At 39.2% G+C, this 21,593-nt stretch overlaps 1 protein-coding gene across 1 annotated transcript in view; it reads left to right on the forward strand.

Annotated features, from left to right (window-relative positions):
- Positions 1-309: 309 nt before the first annotated feature.
- TMEM131 (transmembrane protein 131) overlaps positions 310-21,593 on the forward strand; it is a 93,693-nt gene continuing 72,409 nt past the window's right edge. The window contains 2 exon segments of the mRNA XM_054271685.1: positions 310-387; positions 19,670-19,731. Of these exon segments, the coding sequence (XP_054127660.1) occupies positions 19,699-19,731 (33 nt within the window). The 5' untranslated portion in view covers positions 310-387; positions 19,670-19,698.

Genomic DNA, 21,593 nt, shown 5'->3' on the forward strand with positions numbered 1-21,593 from the left:
CGCAGTTAAAATGGCACCTCCTCTCCGCCCCAGCCCGGTAGGGGCGTGGCCTGGCTAGGGGGCGTGGCTGCCCGTGACACGCGCGTCAGGAGCCGCAGCGCGCGCTCGCGGGGGTGTCCGCCCCGCCCCTCCCCGAGCTCCTCCGCGCGCGCGCCGCGGCCCGGCCGGAGACAGACGCGGACACTCGGCGGACCCGCGGCGGCGGCGGCAGCAGCAGCGCGATGACGGCGGCGCCCGGCTGCCCCCGCTGCTCCCCCCGCTGCCCCCGCTGCTCCCCCGGCAGCTGCCCCTTCCCCCGCGCCGGCGGCTGGGCAGCCGCCTGGCGGGGCGCGGCGCTGCGCTTCGCGCTGGCGCTGCTCCTCCACACGGCCCGGGCCGAGAAGGAAGGTGAGACCCAGATTTCCCTTCTCTTTCTTGTCCTCCTTCCCCCCGCTCCTCCTCTTCTTCCTCCGGTGGCGGTGGGGCCGTTGGCGGCCGCGGCCCGCGCCCGCTCCCCGGCGGCGGGGTGGGGGGGGCGGCTGGGGAGGAGCCCGGGGTCGGTCGCCGTCCCTTGTCCCGCATCCCGCCGGCTCTGCTCTCCCGCCGGCTCCGCATCCCGCCGCTCCGCTGCCCCGGTTGTGCGGGAGTCGCGGCGCTGCCTCCCCCGCCCCGCCGCCACGGCTGCCGGAGTGCGGCTGTGTGGCTGTGTCCCTGTGTGGCTGTGTCCCTGTGTCGCTGACGTTTCGCGGGGGTTTCTCCTCCCTGACAGCGGCGGGGACAGGGATGGAGCTGGAGCTGTCCTTTAAATAGGGGAAAGGGAAATAAATAAATAAATAAAATAGGAGGCTTGCTCGCGTTGAGCTGGTTTCCCTGCGGCAGGCTTCCAGTAGGAGACGAAGCCAAGCCAAACAGACTGGCGAAGCAGCATGAGAAAGGGCAGAAATGCACGCTTTTGCATGGATTGGATTTTTATCCCTCACCAAGTGGCGGTGGGACACCCCTCTTCCTCCCCAAACTTTTGGCAGGTTTCCGGAGCCTTTGTGGAGTCGATGGCGTTTTCTCCAAACTTTTTAAAGTCCCTGTCTGACTTTCCCTAACTCGTAGTGTCTGTGATTTTGGCGTGGAGTCTTTTCATTGTGGTTTAGCAAGGAAGAAAAGCCCCGAGCGAAACACCTAAGCATAATCTGTAGCATTGCTGAGGACAGCTTTCAAGCATTTCCAAGGTGCAGACTCGTAGTCTGCTTGAAAGCATGGCTGTGTGGCAGCGTGAAAAAGCAGCAGGTAAATGTAATGTATTACTAAAGTAGGTGAAACAGATTTACTTTGGCTGGAAAGGAGAATTTGGTTTTCAGGCAAGTTGCTGCACCAGAGGAGGGAGGAGATTGAGGTCTGACAGGAAGAAAGGGAGTAAGAATAAAAAAGAGTAAGAATAAGAAGGGTATGGAATAGGAGCTTAGCAAGGAGGGTCTAGTCGTATGCCTAGACCAGACTTGAGGGAAGAAATGCATCCTAATAAGGCATGTATTGCTAAAAAAATAGTAGATATACCTTTCTAAAGAAGGGCTTAATTCCAGTAATTTCCTAGTAGCTTCTTTTTACAAATATGGGGATGTTGATATTAAGGTGATTGAAAACCCAAATCAGTTGTTGCACAGCCACTCTTGTTCACTTGACTTTGTCTGCCGGAAATGTAAACATTCAGAAAACGGCGTATTATCCCATATCCTTAGAGAGATTAGAATGTGTAAGTTTGTCAGTGTGGCCTGTAGTGTCTTGAGGTACTAAGAGTTCAAATGCTTGAGAAATTTCTGTTTTTAACTCTTATTGTGATTGCATTCCTTCACAGGTAATAAGGTATATGTGTTTCTAAGCTTTGTCAGTGATGTCATATACTGGTATGACGGAATTGATTCATACCCTAAAAGTTGTGACAGCTAGGGTCATGATCTGGTTGGTTCAATTTTGAAGAAGATACTGTTTTTTTTTATCTATGGGTTTTCTTGGCATTCCTAAGTAAACAAGGGCAGTTTTAGATTCACAGTTTGAACAGATATGATTGAAGCCCCTCAAGACAATTCAATAGTTGTACTGATAACGTTTACTTCTGTTTATACAGTCTATTACTTAAAACTTATCCCAGCAACACATCTGTCATTTTCAAAAGGTGAATTTGTTTCTCAACTAGAACATGGATTTCTTTTAGTCTTCAGATTTCTGACATTTCCTGCCAAGTGTTCTGTAGCTTAGGGTAGTCTATGAGTGGTACATCTAAGGTCATAAAATAAGTGTTTCTTTGGTGTTTGTTTGTTTTTTTCTGTTGTTCATCTTTTATAAACTCCTGAGCAGAATTCACTGGCAATCTGCATTTGTGGATCACATGTTAGGAAGTGTTGTCTTGCTTCTATTTACTCAGTGCAATGACTGTTTAAAGCCTGGATTTAAAAAAAAAAAAAGTAAAACAAAACATAAACCAAACAATAGTTTTAAAGCAAAACAAAGATTAAGGGAACTTGTGAGATCTAGTCCCACTGATCTTAAGCTACAATGTAAGTGCCAGTCTGCAAGAGGTAGTGACTTCCTCAGGAGAGGAAGGACCACTTTGGACACTGGGCCTTGAGACAGCTCAAGGTGGGACCTCGAGATGAAACAGTAGTTGAGAGGAAAGGAGGGGATGGTGTTCAGGCTCTGTCCTTAAGTACCTTACTTTTACCAGGTTGTGTCAACTTAAACGTAGTAAGACAGTTTAAAAATAATAGTCAGGAAGCAGGGAAGTAGCTAGGAATATCCTTTCCGTCTCCCAAATGTGGGCATAGATTTTTCACTACAGCTGCAGGAAGGAAGCTGTGGAGGGGGATTAGGGCTGAGGTTGTGCATTGTTGTTCCTGAGCACTGCTGAGCTGAAGGTGGCTGTAGTAAGACACAGGGCAGTATGTGCTCCAGAGGAGTTGGTACAGAAAGCACTTGATAGAAGCAAGTACCAAGTGAACAGTGTGAGAAGAATAGATCAGAATATGACAAAAGAAAATGTGGAGGACATTCTTTTCCTCTTACCTCGCATGTACATGAGGAGAAACTGGGGGAATGATGGAGCTGATGGAGAGAAAATTATGCTGGCTTCATGTGGAGTAGAACCAGCAAGCAATTCTTTATGGATGGAGCTGTCACACGTAGAAACAAGATTGATGCTGGAGTATGCTAGATAGACATGACTATTTCTTGTGCCCTGTCTTAGTTAAGGAGTTTGAGGGGGCAAATGTAAACATCTTTGCCTAAAAGCGAGAAGCAAAACTGAAATTGTGTGTTCTAGTTTTAAATCAAAGTCTTGAGGAGCTGTGACATTGCTGTACACTCTCTCTGTGCTAGAAAAATAGAACTTCTGGAATTTATCTCGTATCTGAGCAGATAGCAGAGTAAACTGTGATTGAACCAGCCAGAGAACCTTAAACATCAATTTCAGACAAAACACTGATGTGTGGCTTTTCTTTTTTTGGGCCTAGCTGGGTCCTCATGGGTGCCCATGTATTGCTGAGGAATGAGTAAGACTGAGAAGGTTGTAAAATTTTATGTTTGTTTTTTTTTTCAGTTAGGAAATCTGTGAACCGTTGCAAAAGAATGACATGGCAGGAAAAAATTTCAATCTCAAAGAGCCTCTTGCTATTTAGGAGGGGCAAAAAATAACTTTATAGTTTCTTTGGCAAATATGTATGATTTTCAGGATTTTTGTAAGGCTTATCCTTTCCTACTGTAACTATCACATTCTATATTGCCACATAGATTGAGGACCGCTATCAGTTTATATTGCTGTGCTTTTTGATGGTGTTTTGTTTGTTTTGTTTTGAGATTTGTTTTGTTTTGTGTTTTTTTGGTCAGGGAGGACACACAACATACACAGAATAGCTTTCTGGGTTTTAGCTAGCTGGAAGCCATAGTAATGCCCCAACCCCATAGTAAGTGAAGTGTTTTGAAGATAAAGGTCTGACATGAGGATGCTTTTTTACCCAAACTGTTTTGTGTGGGTTCCCTTATTTATATACATTTATATACTTTTAGAAAGTCTTCGCTTTATACAACTAATTTTTTTTTAATCCCATTTTATTTGGCCAGCTGACTGAAAGCCTGTTGAGACTACTTTGATAGTTGTCTTACCTACCCATCTGCTCACAACATAGATACAGGTAGAGCAAGGTTGATATTTAGGCTATGTTCAATCACTGACTGTAATTTTTGAAGTTACATCTTGGTGCTGGATCTGGGAAAAAATTCTATTTAAACATCTACATTATGAAACCAGACAGATCAATGAAAATAGCTCTTTTTTTTTTTTCTTAATGCGTGATGTATTCTCTTCTAGCTTCCTAGGAACCAAGTTGGTTACTGAGTGTAAGTGGGATATTGTCATCAGAGCAGTATGCTGATATGTTGGAATTCTGGTTCTATTTTTGGCATTCTTTCTAATCTCAAACAAATAACTTTTGCTTTTAGTTTTTTGCTGATACCTAAAATAGCAAACCAGGATACTTCACAGGAGTATCAAAATGAGATTAATATTGGAAGATGATTGAGAGAAAGCTTATATGTTTAATATTATAAAAAGTCTCTTCACATATACTGCCTGTTTGTCATATCCTGCTGTCAGAACTAATCTACAGCATGCCAGCTTTAACTTTTATGCTGGCGTTTTGACCCTGGCTAAATCAAAATTTCATTCAGAAAGAATGACCTCAATCAAACTGAAAACACTCCAGCAGTTGAAGTAGCACATCAGAATCATGAAGAGTGTGAGGAAAACAAAGTGGATAAAAATTGACCATGCTATCTCACTGTGGTTTTGAAACTTAAGTGTGGGACAGCTGATTAGGTCTGCGCTGTGTCTGTGCGCTTGTGAATGAAAAATATTGACCATGTGCTTGGATTGAATGTGCTTACTTGCTTGTGAAATCTTTGGACTAAAATAAAGGAAAGATTTGACTGCAGTGGACAGGAAGTTGAGAGCCCATATTCTCTGTGACCTTCAATGTCATCTCAAAGTGGGTGCTATTCTCTGCCTGCACCTCTTTCTCCCTCGCTGGAGTTCAGTTATATTGCACATGTGAAGCAGACTGGGGTCCCCTCACCTGCAGAGGTCCAGTGGAGGATGGTGTGCTCAGTACAGGCCATTGGATTGTCATCTCTTGAAGGAACTTGCTGTGGATTTGTGTAGTGTCTAATATGATGAAATTCCACCAGAGTGTGCGGAAGTCAATAGGTTTTGCATTATTCAAAGCTTTCAGTTGTGATTTTTTTGTGAATGATTGCAATATGGATTGCTCTGAGTCATCTGAATGTATTTGTGAATTTTAAAAATTTCAGCTGTTTGCTTGGACATTTGCTGTGAGTCACTTTGTTTCAAAGCCTACCCAGTTTTACACTGCTTAAAGTGATATGTGTTATGCCTCCACAGTGTGATTTACTGAGCCTGTAAGTTCAAATAATCTTTTCAAACAGTAAACTTGGTAAATTACCTGGGAGTCTGACAGTGAATGGTGGATGCTGTGGTTCATGCATAATGAGCAGTAAAAGTTATGTGACTGAAGCACAGGGTAGAACCAGTTTGGTTTGTTCTTGTGTTTGTGGGTTCAGCAAGAATAGAAGTCTATAATAATCTCTTTTATTTCTCATGCTTGTACCTTCTGTCCAGTGTAGCACCCCTGACTTTGTCAGTCTACAGCATGAAGTTACCTGGGTACAACAGGCATTCAAGAAGTGTTTTGTTTTTTTCTCTGGAAGTCAGCAGTTGAATTAAACTTCTACTCTTCATAGTAATAAGTGGGGGTACTTGGAACAGGACTGAGTAATACCTTGAGCAGCCTCCTCTAACTAGATGTTCTCTGATCAGGTGACTGGGTGGAGCCTCTGGGGTCACATCCGGCCTGCATTATGCTGTAGTTCCAAAAGTTGAGCACAGTGGGTCCTTACAATGGAAGCAGCTGATTTGGTCCATTCACACTGTAGGTGTTAGCAAAGTTGAGTTTGAACTAAAGTTATTTTTAAAATAATTCCTCTTTTTCAAAAAATTTCAGCATTTTAATTATTTATACCAAGACAGAGGATGCAGAATTTCTTCTTGCTTTGGGGGAAACCAAAGGAACCAGTGACCATTAGATCTAAATACTTCCAGTTTATCTTTCTAGTCATAAATACAATCAAAGAATAAATTTGTGTCAGATATGGATTTGTTAGAGGCAGCTGTTAAAATTTTAATGGGATGCAAGATTGTTGTGTATTTCTGTTTTCTCAACTATCCTTATAGAATAGTTAGTGATTTACTGACTGCAGCAAAGATATGGTGCAGCATTTGCATTTAACATTTTTGAAATACAATTTTAACATTTTCTCATAAGCGGTCTTGGATAACTTTTGCTTTGGAATATGAAAGGAATTAAACCAGGATCATGTCTGTCTGTCTCTTAGAAAACCTTGGATGTAATGGGGAAATAGCAGAGAGCTGAAGGATTGCCATGCAGTTCCAGTCCCTGAAAAGGAGGGAAAAATTGAGACGTTTCAGTAGTTTGAGATTTTCCTGCTACAGTTACCAGATTAATCTTCTCGCTAAGACCATCATAGATGTGTTTTTAGTACCTCTTCTACTGCCTGGCATAGCTTGCAACAGAGAACCATCTCAGAACAGGAGTTCTCCTGTCCTGATCAAACTGGTTTTAGAGGTATCTGAGTGAAATTTAGTGGAAGGAACTGTACAGGAAATGAAACTACAACTCCTTCTGTGTGTGTACTCTGTGAAGCTACAAAATGTTATGTAATAGAACTGTTTGGCTGACTAATGCAATGCACTTAGTTTTTTTTAAGTAATTTTATAAATGGATCCATTACCCGTTCTTCATGAAGCAGTTTGTCTTCACAATGTCTTAAGTGTTATCTGAGGGGTTTTTTCAGTTGAACACTTAGATCTGTGTTGGGCTGTATGGATTTGGTGTAATAGGATGTACATGGACATTCTAAAGTTACTTAAACTAGAAAAATCTCTTGGTTCAAGGGTTAGGTTTTTTTAAAGTTGTTTCAGTGAGGAAGCACAGCTAGTATGGTGTTAAACAGATTAAATCACCACTTGAAGGAGTGATGATAGGAGTCAAAGTTGTAAACAAGCATGGTACCAATTTAACTGGTTTGCAATATTTCCTAATAAATATGTTGAATGAATTTAAAGACCTGTTATCTGAAGCTTGTAAGTAAATAGAAAATCATCTAGAAACACAGAAGTCGTCTAAGTGAATTAGTGATTTGCACCAAAATACTGTACAAATATTTACAGGTGGACTTTGTAGATAATGTAGATAATGATAAAAACTATCTGGGCAGCTAGATAAACTGCAAGGTGTATGGTTTTGGTTTATTTCCAGCAGTGGTTCATGTTCTGCCTCAGAGGCTGGCTACAAGGAGCTCTTCCTGGCTCTATTCTGGAACCTCTCCTGCTTTAGATCTTCGTCACTGATCTGGAGTTGGAATGTACCAATACTCAAGAGCGAGTTGCATTTGTGAGAGACCTAAACAGGACAGAACAATAAGCTGACAGGACCTTCGTGAAATCCAAAAAGGACAAATGGAAAGCCCTTTATATGGGACAGAATAACCACCTGCAGGGAATACAACCTGGAAATGCTATTCATGAGTCAGCAATGTACCCTGGCAACATATAGGAGTGTAGCCACTGGGCTGAACAATGTAATTATTCCTGTTTAGTCAGCACTTAATAGAACACACCTAAACCACTGTGTCTAGTTCTGTTCTCTGCCATCCCACTGGATGTCTGCAAGGATGGTCAATATGTGCATGGCCTATGAATGGAGGCTGAGGGATCTTGTGACAGTATGCCAAAATCAAAGTAGTTTATGGAGCAAAATGGAGCCCGGCTCCTCACAGAGGTTCATGGCTGGAGCCTGAGACAGAGGCCACAAAGTTAAACAGGAAAGCTTGTTTTGTGCTGGGTGATGATGCTCTCTGATGATCTGAGTGAGAGATGCACTTGGGCACTGTAAAATAGCATTGAAAATTCTATTTATTAAAGCTAACCATATAAAGAGAGTAGTACAGATAATCTTGGATCTCTTTTGATCCTGAGAGCCCTGAATTGTGCAGCACCAAACAGACCTTTGAATGGACCCCCATGTGCAACACACTGTGCAGACACCATCCATAGAAAGATGACCCTATTTTGCTCTTTTGCTGGATTTCCTTCCTTGTAAGAAGACAACTCTATTCATCATTTTTGCTGTCAGGTAGAAAGGATGTTCACATGGGAACTTCCATCTGCACTTTCAGATAAAGCAAGGCCACCCAGGTGGCATAATTGCTGGTGGTGTTGATTGCAGCTTCTCTGGGCTCCCCCTGCAGCCACGGAGTACGTGCAGCCGGCCAGCCCAGACACGCAGCCCGGTGCAGGGTGGGTCTGCTGGGCTTGGCTCCTGCTTGGATCCCTGACTCCCATCTGTCACGGCATTCCGGTCAGCATGGCTGGCACCTTCTGCCTTGACATGACGAGTCTGTATTTCGCCATGAGGCTGGTCAGGCATTGAAACAGGTTCTCTGGGGAGGTTATGGGATCTCTGCCTTTGGAGGTTTGCAAGTCCCAGCTAAATGCCAGCCTAAAGCAACACCATCCAAATTCAGCATTCACTGTACTTCTGCAGAAGGTTGAGCTGGATGACAGTCTTAATGTCCATTTCACCCTCTGTTTTCCTGTCTCAATATTTTGTGTCTCCCCAGTGATCTTAAAACTTAGTTGGAGCTTGCAATACTTTTTTGTAGCTGATGGGAATATCTGTAAGACAGAAGTCTGACTTTTCACGTAACTCCGTGGTGAAGCCGGTGTTATGGTAATAATAATACAGATTCAATTTTGGTAGAAGCAGAGTTGTAATTGTGCCAGGAAGCTTCATGGGTTGCTGCATCACTAAAAAAGCGTGATCAAGGTAAAAACAAGACCTTGCCAACCATTCCTTATTTCTGTAATTGTGAATCACACACTTTTTTGCCCCCATGTTTTTGTTCTTTCTCTTTAAAATTTGTTTCAAAAGGAGTATTTGTGTCCTATCTTTCATGTGATGCATAACACAGCTATTAGTTTTTGCTTTTGCCAGCTGCTGGCAATATAGCAATACATTCAATTGTGGTTTACATGTTAATATACGAGATGTATTAAAGTTAACAATCTGTGCAGCTAATATGTCTGAGGAAATACTGAGAGATTTGGACAGTTAATGTTGTGAAGTTTTTGACTATTCCTTTCTTGCAGTGGAAGACATGGAGTACTTGGTCCTTAATAGAAACCATTCCCTTCTTGTTTGCTTTGGTATTCTGAACTGCGTGTAACTTCAGTCTGTGGAGCCAGCAACAGGCAGTTTAGAGGTACCAGAAATTACCATTATTTAGTGTGTACTAGGAAGCACTGAGGCCACTCTTGCCCTCTGAATTCTCCCCTAAGTATAAGAAGACAAGGAAGTGATGTGTGTGTGTGTAACTTTTATATTGTAATACAGCTACTTTTATATTATCATATACCTTGTCAGTTGTCTTTTGTGTAGCTTAGCTAGGTCATAATGTGCCCATATACCTTTGGCTGACCTGTATCATCCAAAATATTCAAAAGATTAATAAATTCCTTGTTTTGGGAGAAACGTCCCAAACATTTGATGTTGAAGGAGAGATGGTTGTCATTGACAGAGTCTGAATCTTCACAGGTGAAGTCACTCTGCCAATCAGTACTACTGAATATCATTATCTGATGGAGAAAAGATTGAAATGAACTTCCAGTTCATCAGGGGAAATTTGATCAGAGTTTTAGTACTTGATGAGTGCTGTGAATTCTTCCTTTGATTAAATGAGATTTCTCTAGGGAAAAAGACTAGACTAAGGACTTCAGAGATTGAATAAAACATTTATTTATTTAGCTTTATTTAATTAATTATCCTTTAAAAATACCTGTTTTGTGAAAAATAAACCCTCTAATGTTGAATTTAGCAAAGGTGTGCCTATTTAGGTTGAGAATGAGTGCTAGGCATATCAAAGTAGAAATGAGAGCTATTTTTGAGTGAAGGCTTGTCTTAGAGGGCAGCTTAGTGATGAGTGAATAAGATGTCTCTCCATAACATATTCTGTCACTAAGCCTAAGGGTTTGGAATTATTGGGTGAAATCATGATCTGTGTTGCACCGGGTGTCAACTTAGATCATTACAGCTGTTTGTAAAAGAGTCTGACCAGAAGAGATTGTTTATTTACTTCTGAGGGGTGACTGCTTCCAGGCTATTGTAGGTAGCTAAATTGCATTTCTGCAAGCATTTAATTTCTCTATGCCTACTTGCACCTTTAATTTCTTATTAATGTTTTTGGAGTGTTCCCCCAAACTGAAATTCACCTGTTTTGTTTAATTGTTTTTGCTCTGCATTTTATCTTCTTTCAAAATTTTCAGCTGTTCTTCTCCACCCTTTTCTCCTCTGGTTTTATCAGACCTTGCAGCCAGCTTTTTCCTGCTGGTGGTCTGTGCTCCCTCATGGCAAGTCAACAGAGTGCTGTGCTCAGCAATCAATAAACAGTGTTACTGCCACATCATTAACACTACGGCTTTAACGTCAGGCCTTTGCTGCCTTTTCCTGGCCTTTGATTGTTGTATTTATAAACTTTATATGGTAGCTGAACCAGCATTATCTTGCCACTCTTTTTCACTTGTCGTCAGCCTTGATAGCTGTTTCCAGTGGACACTCGAGTGTTGCCAAGTGAGCATGGGAGGGGCGGAGATCTGTGCTCCTCCCTGCCAATGATACTTCTCTCAGTAACTTGGTATTATCCAATTCGCAACTGTTACACAGCAAAATCCAGACAATTGTGTTGTTGGTGTACCCTTCTTCTAAAAATTCATGCAGTTCTACATTGGTAACTGACCAAGGAAAAAAGGGAGGCAAGAGCAGAACTCTCACTTAGCAGATTGCTGTTTCTGTGCCATAAGATGAGCGACAGAAAGCGTTCTCTGTAGTGACTAACAAGATAGGAGTAAGGATGGAGAACTGAGCAGCGTCCACAGAGCATAAGCCTTAGCTCTTACCTGACTGCATTCACCTTGCCAGCAAGACATGGAGATGTCAGGAGGTGTCTGCCTGGCTCTGTCACCTTCCTGTTCTGTGGAGGGTTTTTTAGAAACTCTAAAAATTGCATCTTCCTTCCTATTTTCTGTGATGTGGAGAACAATGCTTGATCTTGGTTGGTTTTTATTCAGGTCATTAATCATCTGGATGTACCTTTTAGGTGGGTCTTTCCATTGTGTCGATACAACCCTTTTTTTGAGTAAGTGGGAGTCTGTTCGCTGGTTCATTTCATAGGAGTGTAAGTTTGGAAGACTGATGTTAATGGCAACAGCTGAAATTGTCATTTAATGCATTGTTCTCCTGAGGCTCCAGGAGCCATGAACTGACTGCTGTTTCTGGCAAGCTACATTTTGGATGTTGCTATAGGCTATAATTGTTTCTATATGCTAAAAAGATTAGAATGCCATTAAGTGCATGTTATCTTTTTGCACAACAGGTTTCAGTGCTACATGAGCAGTAAAACTGCCACAATGAAAAGTTTCTAATCTAAAACTTGAGAAAATTGAGATAAATCCTTAAGTAGTTTGGAGGGACTGTTGTTTTCCCCCATCTCACTGCAGCACGACTTACCTTGTTTTTGAGGGTAGTTCCAAGTAATTTTATGTCTGTACAGATTCAATAACAATACATGTATAGGAGTATAATTTAATTTACATATTGGCATTTTAAAATGGCCATCATTAGAAAGAATAGAAAGCCACATTTGGTATGGCTCAAAGCAAAAAAAAAAAAAATGGATGCTATTTGCAGATGTTTGTTTTCTCTCTAGCTCCCTTTTAATTTTTTTACTCTTTTTGAATGATTTCTGAGAAGTTTCCATGAGTGTCAGGAGTATTGTTCTCTTTGGCTTAAAAATAGCATGCATGAAAGTTTTTCTCCTGCTTAGAGAATTATTTCTCCTTTTCATTTAATTTAAAAAGAAATTATTTTAAAATAAATTTTCTTGTTCATACCCCCTATGAATGGAATTGAGTATTGTTTCTTGAGAAGCATTTTGGAGCCAGGAAATAAATATCTTTGGCAGAGCTAATGACATTTTTGAGAAGTTTAAAAGTAAAGCATCAACTCTGAGCATCTGGCAGCTTTCAAAGTAGTATTTTGGTGGTTTTTTTCCAGTAAAGTTTTATGGCCTTCATTGCTACCACCTGAAATCTGCCATTTTGGCCAATAGCAGATAGTTTTTTACACTCATTAAAAAAAAACTAGATGAAAAAAAAAATTGCTTTAGTCAAAGTGGATGGAAATGCACATTTCTGTAAGGCAGAAATACAGGCTGAATACAGAATAAGCATCTGAGAATAAAGGTGTATGAATAAAATGTAATCTTTTTGTGTGTCAATCTGAAATCATCCAATGTAATTTTCTTAGGAATATAAATAAAAGCAGTTTTTTAGGTAGAGTACATGTTACTTTCTGTGAGCTTTTCTGTTTCTATGTATGCTTGCATAGTTTTTTGCAAGAATATATCTATCACAGAACACTTCTAATTAGTGTTAGCTGTAAAAGAAACCTTGATGCAGTTGCACTGTCTTCTGAAGAGTGAAACACATGGTGTGAGCCAGATGCGTGAGCAGTGGCTTCAGGGTGGAGACTCACTTTCTTCCTTTCTCGGTCTAAGCAGTGGCTTCATTGTCTGTCTGGAGCCTATGTTCTGAATCAGAATCATGCTGCCACTTTCTGTTTCATGGCTAGCTTTAAAACCTGAATTGGTGACTGAATTGCTAAAAATCTGCATCAGTCTTAACTGAGGGGAAAACAGATGAGTGAATGAGCACAATGTGACAACTCTTCTTACTAGGGAAGGGCCTTGCTGGGCAAAGAAACTTGTCTTTTATCTGAAGGCAGAAATGACACAAAAGTGAGTTAGTGAAAGATTACATGCAGACTTACTTGGCTCTCAGTGATATGCTCAGTTTGTGCTGTTGTGTGCAGTAAAGTAGAAATCATTTGACTTTTTCCCCCTCACTGTGAAATAGTGAGTAGCATGCTCAGGTATTGCAAGTGATCCGCTGTATCTGTTTAGCTTGTATTAATTTGGGCATAGGTTGGTGTATATGAACTCCTACTTGAGTATGTACTGTGTCAAGTCAGAATTTTTTTCTTTTAGTGAGGAGTATAAAATGAGGATTTTGATGAAGATTGTCTTTTTGTTATTTAGCTTAATATATTGCTTTCTCATTTCACATGATGATTAAAGTGCATTATCAAGGGATGGTTCTATTTAAAATCTAATATATATATATAAACAGAAAATAAAGATTTGGCCAGTTGACTTTTTGAGGGAAGGTCATTAGAGATTTTAATACTGAAGAAAGAATAAATACGTTTCTGTGTAAAAAGACTTCGAAGTGTGCTGTTTGTACATGTGATCTTTACTGCATTGTGTGTATTTTCTTTGTTGATGGCTCTTCCTGAGGTCTGCTGGAAAAATTATTGATTTCCTTATGTTATGGAGTACTAGAAAATAAATAAGTAAATTGCCTAGGTGAGTGCAAGGGGATTTAGCTGGAAAGCAAGCTTGCTGGCTGGTGATTCTCCCTTGCCTGGCATTCACTGTCTCATGAGAGAATGACCTTTTACATTTCCAGTGAACAGTCACCTGTTGGGACATAGGCAGAAATCCAGGCTGATAGCCACACTGACTTGTCTGTCTTGGAGAACAGGCCTTTTTAAAAGAGATTTGGTGTGTTGGACACTGAACTGGGGCGTATTTCTTGAGGCTCACCAGACTTCTGTAGTCCTGAAGCTGGTTAAAATGGTCAGTCGCATTACAGTGTAATAGTGTTTTCCCTTTTGTGTATGGGATTTTATTTTTTACAATGGAATTTTCCATCCATAATAATTTTATTTTTTCATTCTTTATCCACCTACCTGTATTCCCCATGCTGCTCAGTTTTCCACTGTTCAGGATGATTGAAATTGTGTGACTGTGCATAAGCAGTTAATTCATAGTCAGAGCTTTAAAAATAACTTGTCCAAGTTTAGTTCTGCACTTTAGCCAATAGTGATACAAATGTAGCAATTACAATTACATAGACAGAAGTGAATGGCATTTAGCACATTGTAATTGGCTCATGTGGTTATAGTTACCTTGAAGTGAGCTTAGTCATTAAGACAAAGGGTTAGAAACTGAACTTTCAAAAAAACCTTAATGTAAATTAGAAATTATTTAAATAAATGACCTTTCCCTATTTTGGTAAGATAGGACACTATTTTTAGAATTGGGAGAAAGTTTGTGGACTAGATGATAGAGGTTTGTATAAATCCAGTTTATAAGAAAGAAAACTGGTTTAGACAAGACTTAGGAAAGAAAACAGTTCTTGCAAGCATGTAAGAGAATATATAAAGATCATTAGCATAAAAATAAATCAATGCAGGGCTATTGAGTAGCTGTTCCAGAGCTAAGTTATATTTCAGAATAGTGTTTTTATAAATGTATATATGTCAGAATATATATACTTCCCTATTAAAATGAAGAAATTAACAGTGGCTAAAGGAAAGATAAGTGTGCAAAGCCACCTTAAAAATTGGATCTCAGAGTTGGCCTCATAAACTGTGAGCCACAGAGATTTTTTTTTTTTGTTATGCACCAAGAGCCTTGACATATTCACTGCTCGCATTACATGCAAATTTATTCTGTTTTGTGTAATTCAGTCACAGCTAAAGACTGGTGTTGGCTAAAATGGTTTTGATATTAAGTTCCTGTTTGCTTTGGAGATGTCTGGGATTTTAAAATTTTCTTGTTATTTGATGGTTTATAGGTCTGTATTTTTCTTGTTTTAGCCCCAAATATCAAAGGCTTGGACAGGAGACAATCAAAATAGGGATGTGTTTGAGCAAGATTTCTCTATATTAGGTGTATAAACTTTAGAAAATATGCTACTTAAGTTAATTCAGCTACTATTGGTTTAATTTTTTATCAAGCACTGTGATGTTGTTGGAAAGGGCAGGGGAAAGCATTTAGGAATCTTCTGGTAATAATGACTAGATAGTGCTTTCACTGTTTCAGAAAGCCATGGTTTGGGGACTGGGGGCCATGGTTGTGGTGGTGGGTTTTCTTTTGCCATTTTTTAAAGAGTTTGGGGTGCTTGGAAAGTGCTGACAGTGGAACAAGCTGTCCTGGAGCAAGTGGAAAGCCTAGGTTCATGGTCTTTTTCTGATATCTTTTATGGGCTTTTCACAGTAAAGCTGACTTAATCAAAGAAGTTGCATTTTAAAGGTTAGAGATTGAAAACAGAAAATGAAACTTAGAATATTCTTAGTGTAAGCTTCTGTGTATTCTGTTAGTAGTGACCTACTGTCTGAAAAGAGGAAACCAAGAATACACAAGCCAGAAGCTGAAAAAATTTGACCCTGAAATCATATAATATCCTAGTAGCTACAGTGACTGAATTTTTTACTGATTCTCATCAATCTGTTACATTTGCTTTTTGCAGAAGTTTGAAAGGATAGAGGTCTTCTCTTGAGAGGAATTTGTGTATACCTCTCAGAAGAAAGTATTCTGTTCAGCATAGGTGAAGAGGAAATGAGACTAAGATTCTTCTGGCCTTGAAATCTGCGGATATGAATATGTATCCTTTTCCTTCTTTGGTCCATGAGCATTTAAAGTTTGACTAATAGCTATTATAATAAGCCCTCAGGGCTTCAGTTGCCTATAGGCTCAGGAAGAAATTATTTTCCATATGTGTAATGTGGCTTCTTGGCTGCTGATTTGTGCAGTGGCAGATCACGCTGTGACAGCTGAAATGCTTCCTACCCCAAATGTTATGTTGTGCCCCTCTTGTAGCAGTTGCCAGTCATGTCGCAGGGATGACTGAAACAGCACAGGCAAGAGTTGTTAATTTGCTGCATTTTACTATTCCAGAGTGTTAAAGTATTGGCTACAGTGTTAGACTGGTAATGGACCATGATGGTATCAGCTTAAGCTTTGGGAAGAAGTTTTCCCAAGGGAAATTGTTAGGGACTTAGCAGAACACAGTCATCTTCCTCTGTAGCATGGGGAATGGTTCACCTAATGAAGCATGCCCAAGTGATCTCATGCTTAATTACTTACAGTGACTTTGCACATTGGTAATAACCTATTGTCTGTTGGCGACATAGGTATTTTGTGTAAAAGGACACTAAAAGCTGGTTTTGGGCTTGCATTGCAAAGTTTGTGAACTTGCTTAGGTCAGGTAGCACAAATGCAAAAGATGAGCAACTGCTTCTAATTCTGGAACGGGTGAAAAAGGACCCACAAGGGCACTGTCAGCATTTCACTTTGAAGAAAACTTTGTCCTCTCTGTGGTCCATGTTAGATGGTTTGAGAGCTGCTCTTAGAGGGATTCGGGTGACTCCTTATGACTCGTCAGTGGAGGTTTTTTAAAATGTAATTAGTTTTGCCTCATTTGAATGAGGTGGCTTGTTGTTTCATCCCGAATTGAGAGTCTGAGAAGCCAGTTGCAAAAACAAGCTTTCATCTCATGAAGGTACATGTATTTACTTGCCATTTCCTTGCTTTGATGAAATAACCAATAAAGAGAAACGCTTGAAAGGCTTGAAAGTTAGTCTAAACCAAAATGAAAGGTATAACCACAGCGACTTCATCACCACCTCAGTTGAGATGTGTCTGCTGTGAAATGGACAGCAGCCAGACTTTGCAGTGCATCTGACTTCACCTGGCACTGTCATCTGCTCTCTGAAAACATTTCTTAAATTATATAGTGATGAATAACACTTCTATTTAACAGTGTTTTCCACTCAAAATGTTCTGTAACATCTGTTGCTTTGTTCATAACTTGTTATAAAGATGGAATAATTAAAGAATGGCTGAAAAAGTGTTTGTAGTTTACAGAAGGTCTGCCTGAATTCAAGATGCTTGGGTAGAAAGCTTGGGCTATTTTCTAGGGGCTTCAGTGCATATTATCCTTGTGAAAGAATTGTTGCTGCTTTCTGCTCTTTGTACTGATGGTGCATTGCATTTAAATCAGGGGGGAAAAGCCTCAGAAATACTAAGAATTTGTGATTAGATGAAATAGCCTTTTATGCTTTGCTGGTTGTTAATAGATCATTTATATAAAAAGTTGTTTTCTAATGACTTTTTTTTGTTTGTGCCTAATGCTACAATCAAATGCTGTGTATTCTCTGTTTCCAAACTAGAGATTTAGATAGCAATGGAATTCTAAAAACTCTAACTTCAGAGGTGCAGTTCCTTTTGATTAATGGGAAGGTTTGCTTGTATCTATAATTTTTAAAATTGTGATTGCTGAACTTCCAATTTATCAAATACATGAGAAAACATAATTTCATTCTATATTTGTCCCCAAGTTAAAAATTGAGAATTTTCCCTCTGTGCTAGTTAATCTGTAATTTGGTGTTCTTGTGCAGAGGATAAGCATGACAGTTCTGTGAAATCACGATTAACTGTCATACTCTGCATTTTAACTTAACGTGTCAAAGCTTCATTTTCTTACGTCTTGCACTGCAATACACTTAGCCTTTTTTTCAGTGATTTAAAACCAAAATTCAACCATTAAATGAATATCTTGCATCATATGTATTGCCAGTTAAATTAAGAAGAATTCACTTGTTCTTTGGTCTGGCATTAAACTTCAAACTGGCAGACCTATTCCAGTAATTTAATTTTTAAAAGCCCAAAATTTCATAAACTGTAGGACTTGATTTTCTAACAGCTCTGCAAATGCTCTTTTGGTTTGTTTGGGTTTTTTTTTTTTTAAGTCTCTTGCCCTATGTTCTGTATAGCTCTTCAGTATAAATGATTGACCAAACTCCTGATTCTTGGATCAAGGATCGATTTTTGTTTGTTTTGAGTAACATTAAGGTAATAGCAATAAGCACACACAAAAAAGTAGTAACTTATTGCTGACACTCCTGACTAGGACTTCTCATGTCACTGTACATATTGCAGTGTCAGTGTAAATATTGCAGGACGTGTTGTTTATGAGCTCCCCCTTTCTCTGTGGTGATTCTCACACTCCACCTGAGCTGGGCTTTCTCAGCCTGTGCACATTAAAGTTGTGTGGTATGGTTGCTTGAAAAGTAATTGTAGAAAACTTTGTTGTTTGGGGATCTTTTAAATTTGTTTCAGGGTTTTTGCATGCTAAAAGACTTTTGGAGATGACAGCAGCAATCTTTGTCTTATATTAACTTTTACTTTAGGTCATATGAAAGCAAGGTTGTGGAGTTTGTGCCTTTAAGGTGAAGGTATTGAAATGTGTGGGGAAGTCAGGGATGCAGAATGGGGTTTGCAAACAGTGATGTGTTAAGTAGCATAGTGAGTTTTGGATGCTGAGTCAGGTGTCACCAAAGCAGCCAGTGAGGAAATGTTTGGGACAAATAAATGTCAAAGCTAATGTTTCTCCATGTGGTAGGTGCCTTTACCAAGAGTGTTTTTTGTTTTCTAAAAGTACTGACTTTTTTTTTATTTAAAGCATCATAGAATGGCATTGTTGGTGATGTCATAATAAACAAAGCTTTAAAGTGGGAGATAAAGGTCTAAGTCTCCTTTTTCAAACTGGGATTCAAAATCCATCTTCCAGAAGCAAATAGTGTACTTCTATGTTCTGGGAAATCTTTAATTTCTTCCTGTAGAAGTTGCTCCTCTTTGTGGAGAGAGAAATGTTATCACTCTTTACTTCATCTAGTACGAATGGTACATGGTAAAGACAGTCATGCATAAAGGACATAGGAGTTATTTGCGGAACTTTTTTTTTTTAATACAATTTTCTCCTTTGAGATTGCTGCTGCATTTCATTCTAAAGACCTCCTTTGTGTGTGTGTGTGTAGGTGAGTAGATTTTTTGGGAAAAATGTAGAACTCTTTGAACCTTTCTTTCCTCTTTAAAACATACTCATTCTTGTACAGATTATTATATTCTACAGGAAGGCCAATGCTGTTATTCTTTGTCTTTAGAAGAAAGTTGCATTCCCTACATTTTAGGAGGAATTGAAAAACAGTTGCCTGACCAAACATGTAGAGGAAATGAGTGGAGTATTTGAGGACCCTATATTTGACTGAGGCATGAACTTTTCATGGAGTTTAGTCTTATGGTACAAACACTTATAAACTGTTTCAAATTTTAATATGTTCCTGTCAAGCTGGAGAGAATAGTTGCCATGCCAAGGATTAGGCTGCAGTGTGAAGGAGGCTTTCCAGATGTACAGTAAAGATTATTGGTGTGTAAATAAAACAGAAATTCTGTTTTATGTCTGAACTCTTTGTGGGCTTAGATGTATTAAACTCATTTGTTCAGGTACCCAGCCTGTCATATTTATTCAAGTATGGGGTTGTCTTGGTACAGTCACTCTTTTTTGAGACCCTAGAAGAAGTTGTTCCCTTTGGAGTTTAGCATTTTTAAGGTAAAAGACTAATTTGCTAAGTGTGGTGCTTCTCAAGCAAAGTTAGTGTCACAGACTTGTGTTTGTTATTTTGGTAGATTATGCATTATTATTTTGGTTTGTCATAGCTCTGTCTACAAAAATAAGATGTTTAATTTTTTGTTTCTGATTCAGTAACAAAATGGGTTTTTGTTACATTACTTAGTTTTTTGTTTTTATTTGCAGCTTTCATCCAGTCGGATGGCATAATAGAAATGCTACGTTTTGATGAAGGAGACCTATTGCAGGTACGTAGTCACAGTAAATCATCTGATCCAGCAATGTTGCATCTTTTTAATAACTGCTTTTTGAACTCATGGGTTTGTGGAGTTCTGAAAACAAGCAAGCATTAAGCTCAAGTCCACAGAATCTTTGAACTTTCTAGTTGCTTTCAGCAATATGGTTCAGTGTGGCCAGAGGTTCTGGTTCCTTGATGTTTTGTGTTGGGAAAACTCGTGGGTTTTACCGCAGGCTCTCTCACAGGTAGTTCTTTCTTTCTCAGAAAAATTGGGGAATACTTTGTGTTTAAGGCTCATCTTGATCTAGAGTTGAGATGCAATTGGCTAACTCATCTGCTGGCACTGCAAGTGTTTCAAGATTCCCAAACCTAAAGGCAGTTCTTGGGACCAAGTTACCACCGGGTTTAAAGAAATTCTAATTACTGCAGTGAAGTAATTACTGTTGAAAATAGTTGTTTTTCATGTATGATGTCAGTTCTCTTTTTGTCTGAGTCAAAACAGGAAAAAAGTTAATTTTAAAGAATATATGCTGAAATTTTGAGATGGTGCTAGTAGCTAGGATGACATACATAGCAGCATTACTTGATACTAGAGCTGCACAGCTGTGAAGTTCTATTGACTAGGATTTCATATGCATTTATTTTGTGGATTGCATGTATGATGAGAATATTTTTCTTAAAATTCCTTGATGGTAATAGTCTACTACTTGAAAGGGAGCAGAGGAGTTACCAGAGCAGTTCTTGATTTATAATTCCTATCTCCTGTGTAGTTGAGAAAAGTCAATATATGCATCAACATATTACATGTTTCAGATTTATGATGCCTTTTTTGTTTTTTCCCTGCCTACCAAGTTGTTTAGGTTCGTTTTTTTCTTTCTTCAGTCCTTGGTCCTTAATGTAACTCAGGAATATCTTACTGTAGATGTTAAGACTGTAATATCCAAGAGTAAGATACTCCAAAATTATGTAAGCTGGTTACAGGAAACGTTGTCGTTAAATAAGAAACCCCCACTACAAACCCCTCAAAAAACCCTCCCAAACCCAAACACCCTATCAAACAAGCAAACAAAAAAGCCTCAGGTTCTTTATTAGCCAGTTGTTCAGCTGTCATGTGCTAAACATATTCTCATAGTAGATATCTGTGTATAGGTTTATGTTTGGATGTGTAGAGTAGAGTGGTAGAAGTTTTCCATATAGTAGTTACAGTTTCAATTATTAAAGCTTTCAACTGTGAATATTTCTTTAACTTGCTTGAAGATACCACATATCACCACAAATAGAAGGAAAAAACCCACAAGACTCCGTTTATTTTCTTTTACATACTCTACTAGAACACATTTTGTTTAATGAAATCAACGTATATCATTGGCCCAGTGTTTAAGGTAAAGATGATAGATGATGGGTAGTTGCATTCACTCATCTGTAGTTTAAGTGTTCCTTTATCACCAGGATTATTTTTTAAAGCTATTTCAAATTAATCATTAAAATCTGTAATTATCTTACTTATTTTAGCACTATATTAACCACTAGTTCTTAGACTAGAAAGTAATGGTACTGCTGTGAGCCACTCAATAAGTCATATCAAGATGGGAAAGTAAAAGAATTGTTAATTATACTAACCATTGCAAGATGTAGAAATATTATGGTGGGACAAATTCAAGCAATTCTGCATTGGGCTGCCACTTAATATGCTGCTGAATGTTTTATTTAAAAGAAAACAAGTGAGACAAAACTTCTGATAAGTGGTTTGTATGTTTTATGTTATGATTGTGGCTCTTAAGCCAAACATACCTACATAACTGAAACCACTTCCTTTTAATGCAAAGGATAGCATATATTGTTTTCTCTAGCTTACAAATTATTTGGGTATTT

The sequence above is a fragment of the Melozone crissalis genome, unplaced genomic scaffold, assembly GCF_028551555.1.
Source record: "Melozone crissalis strain CALT ecotype California unplaced genomic scaffold, PUWL_Pcris_2 ptg000013l_1, whole genome shotgun sequence".
Taxonomy (NCBI): domain Eukaryota; kingdom Metazoa; phylum Chordata; class Aves; order Passeriformes; family Passerellidae; genus Melozone; species Melozone crissalis.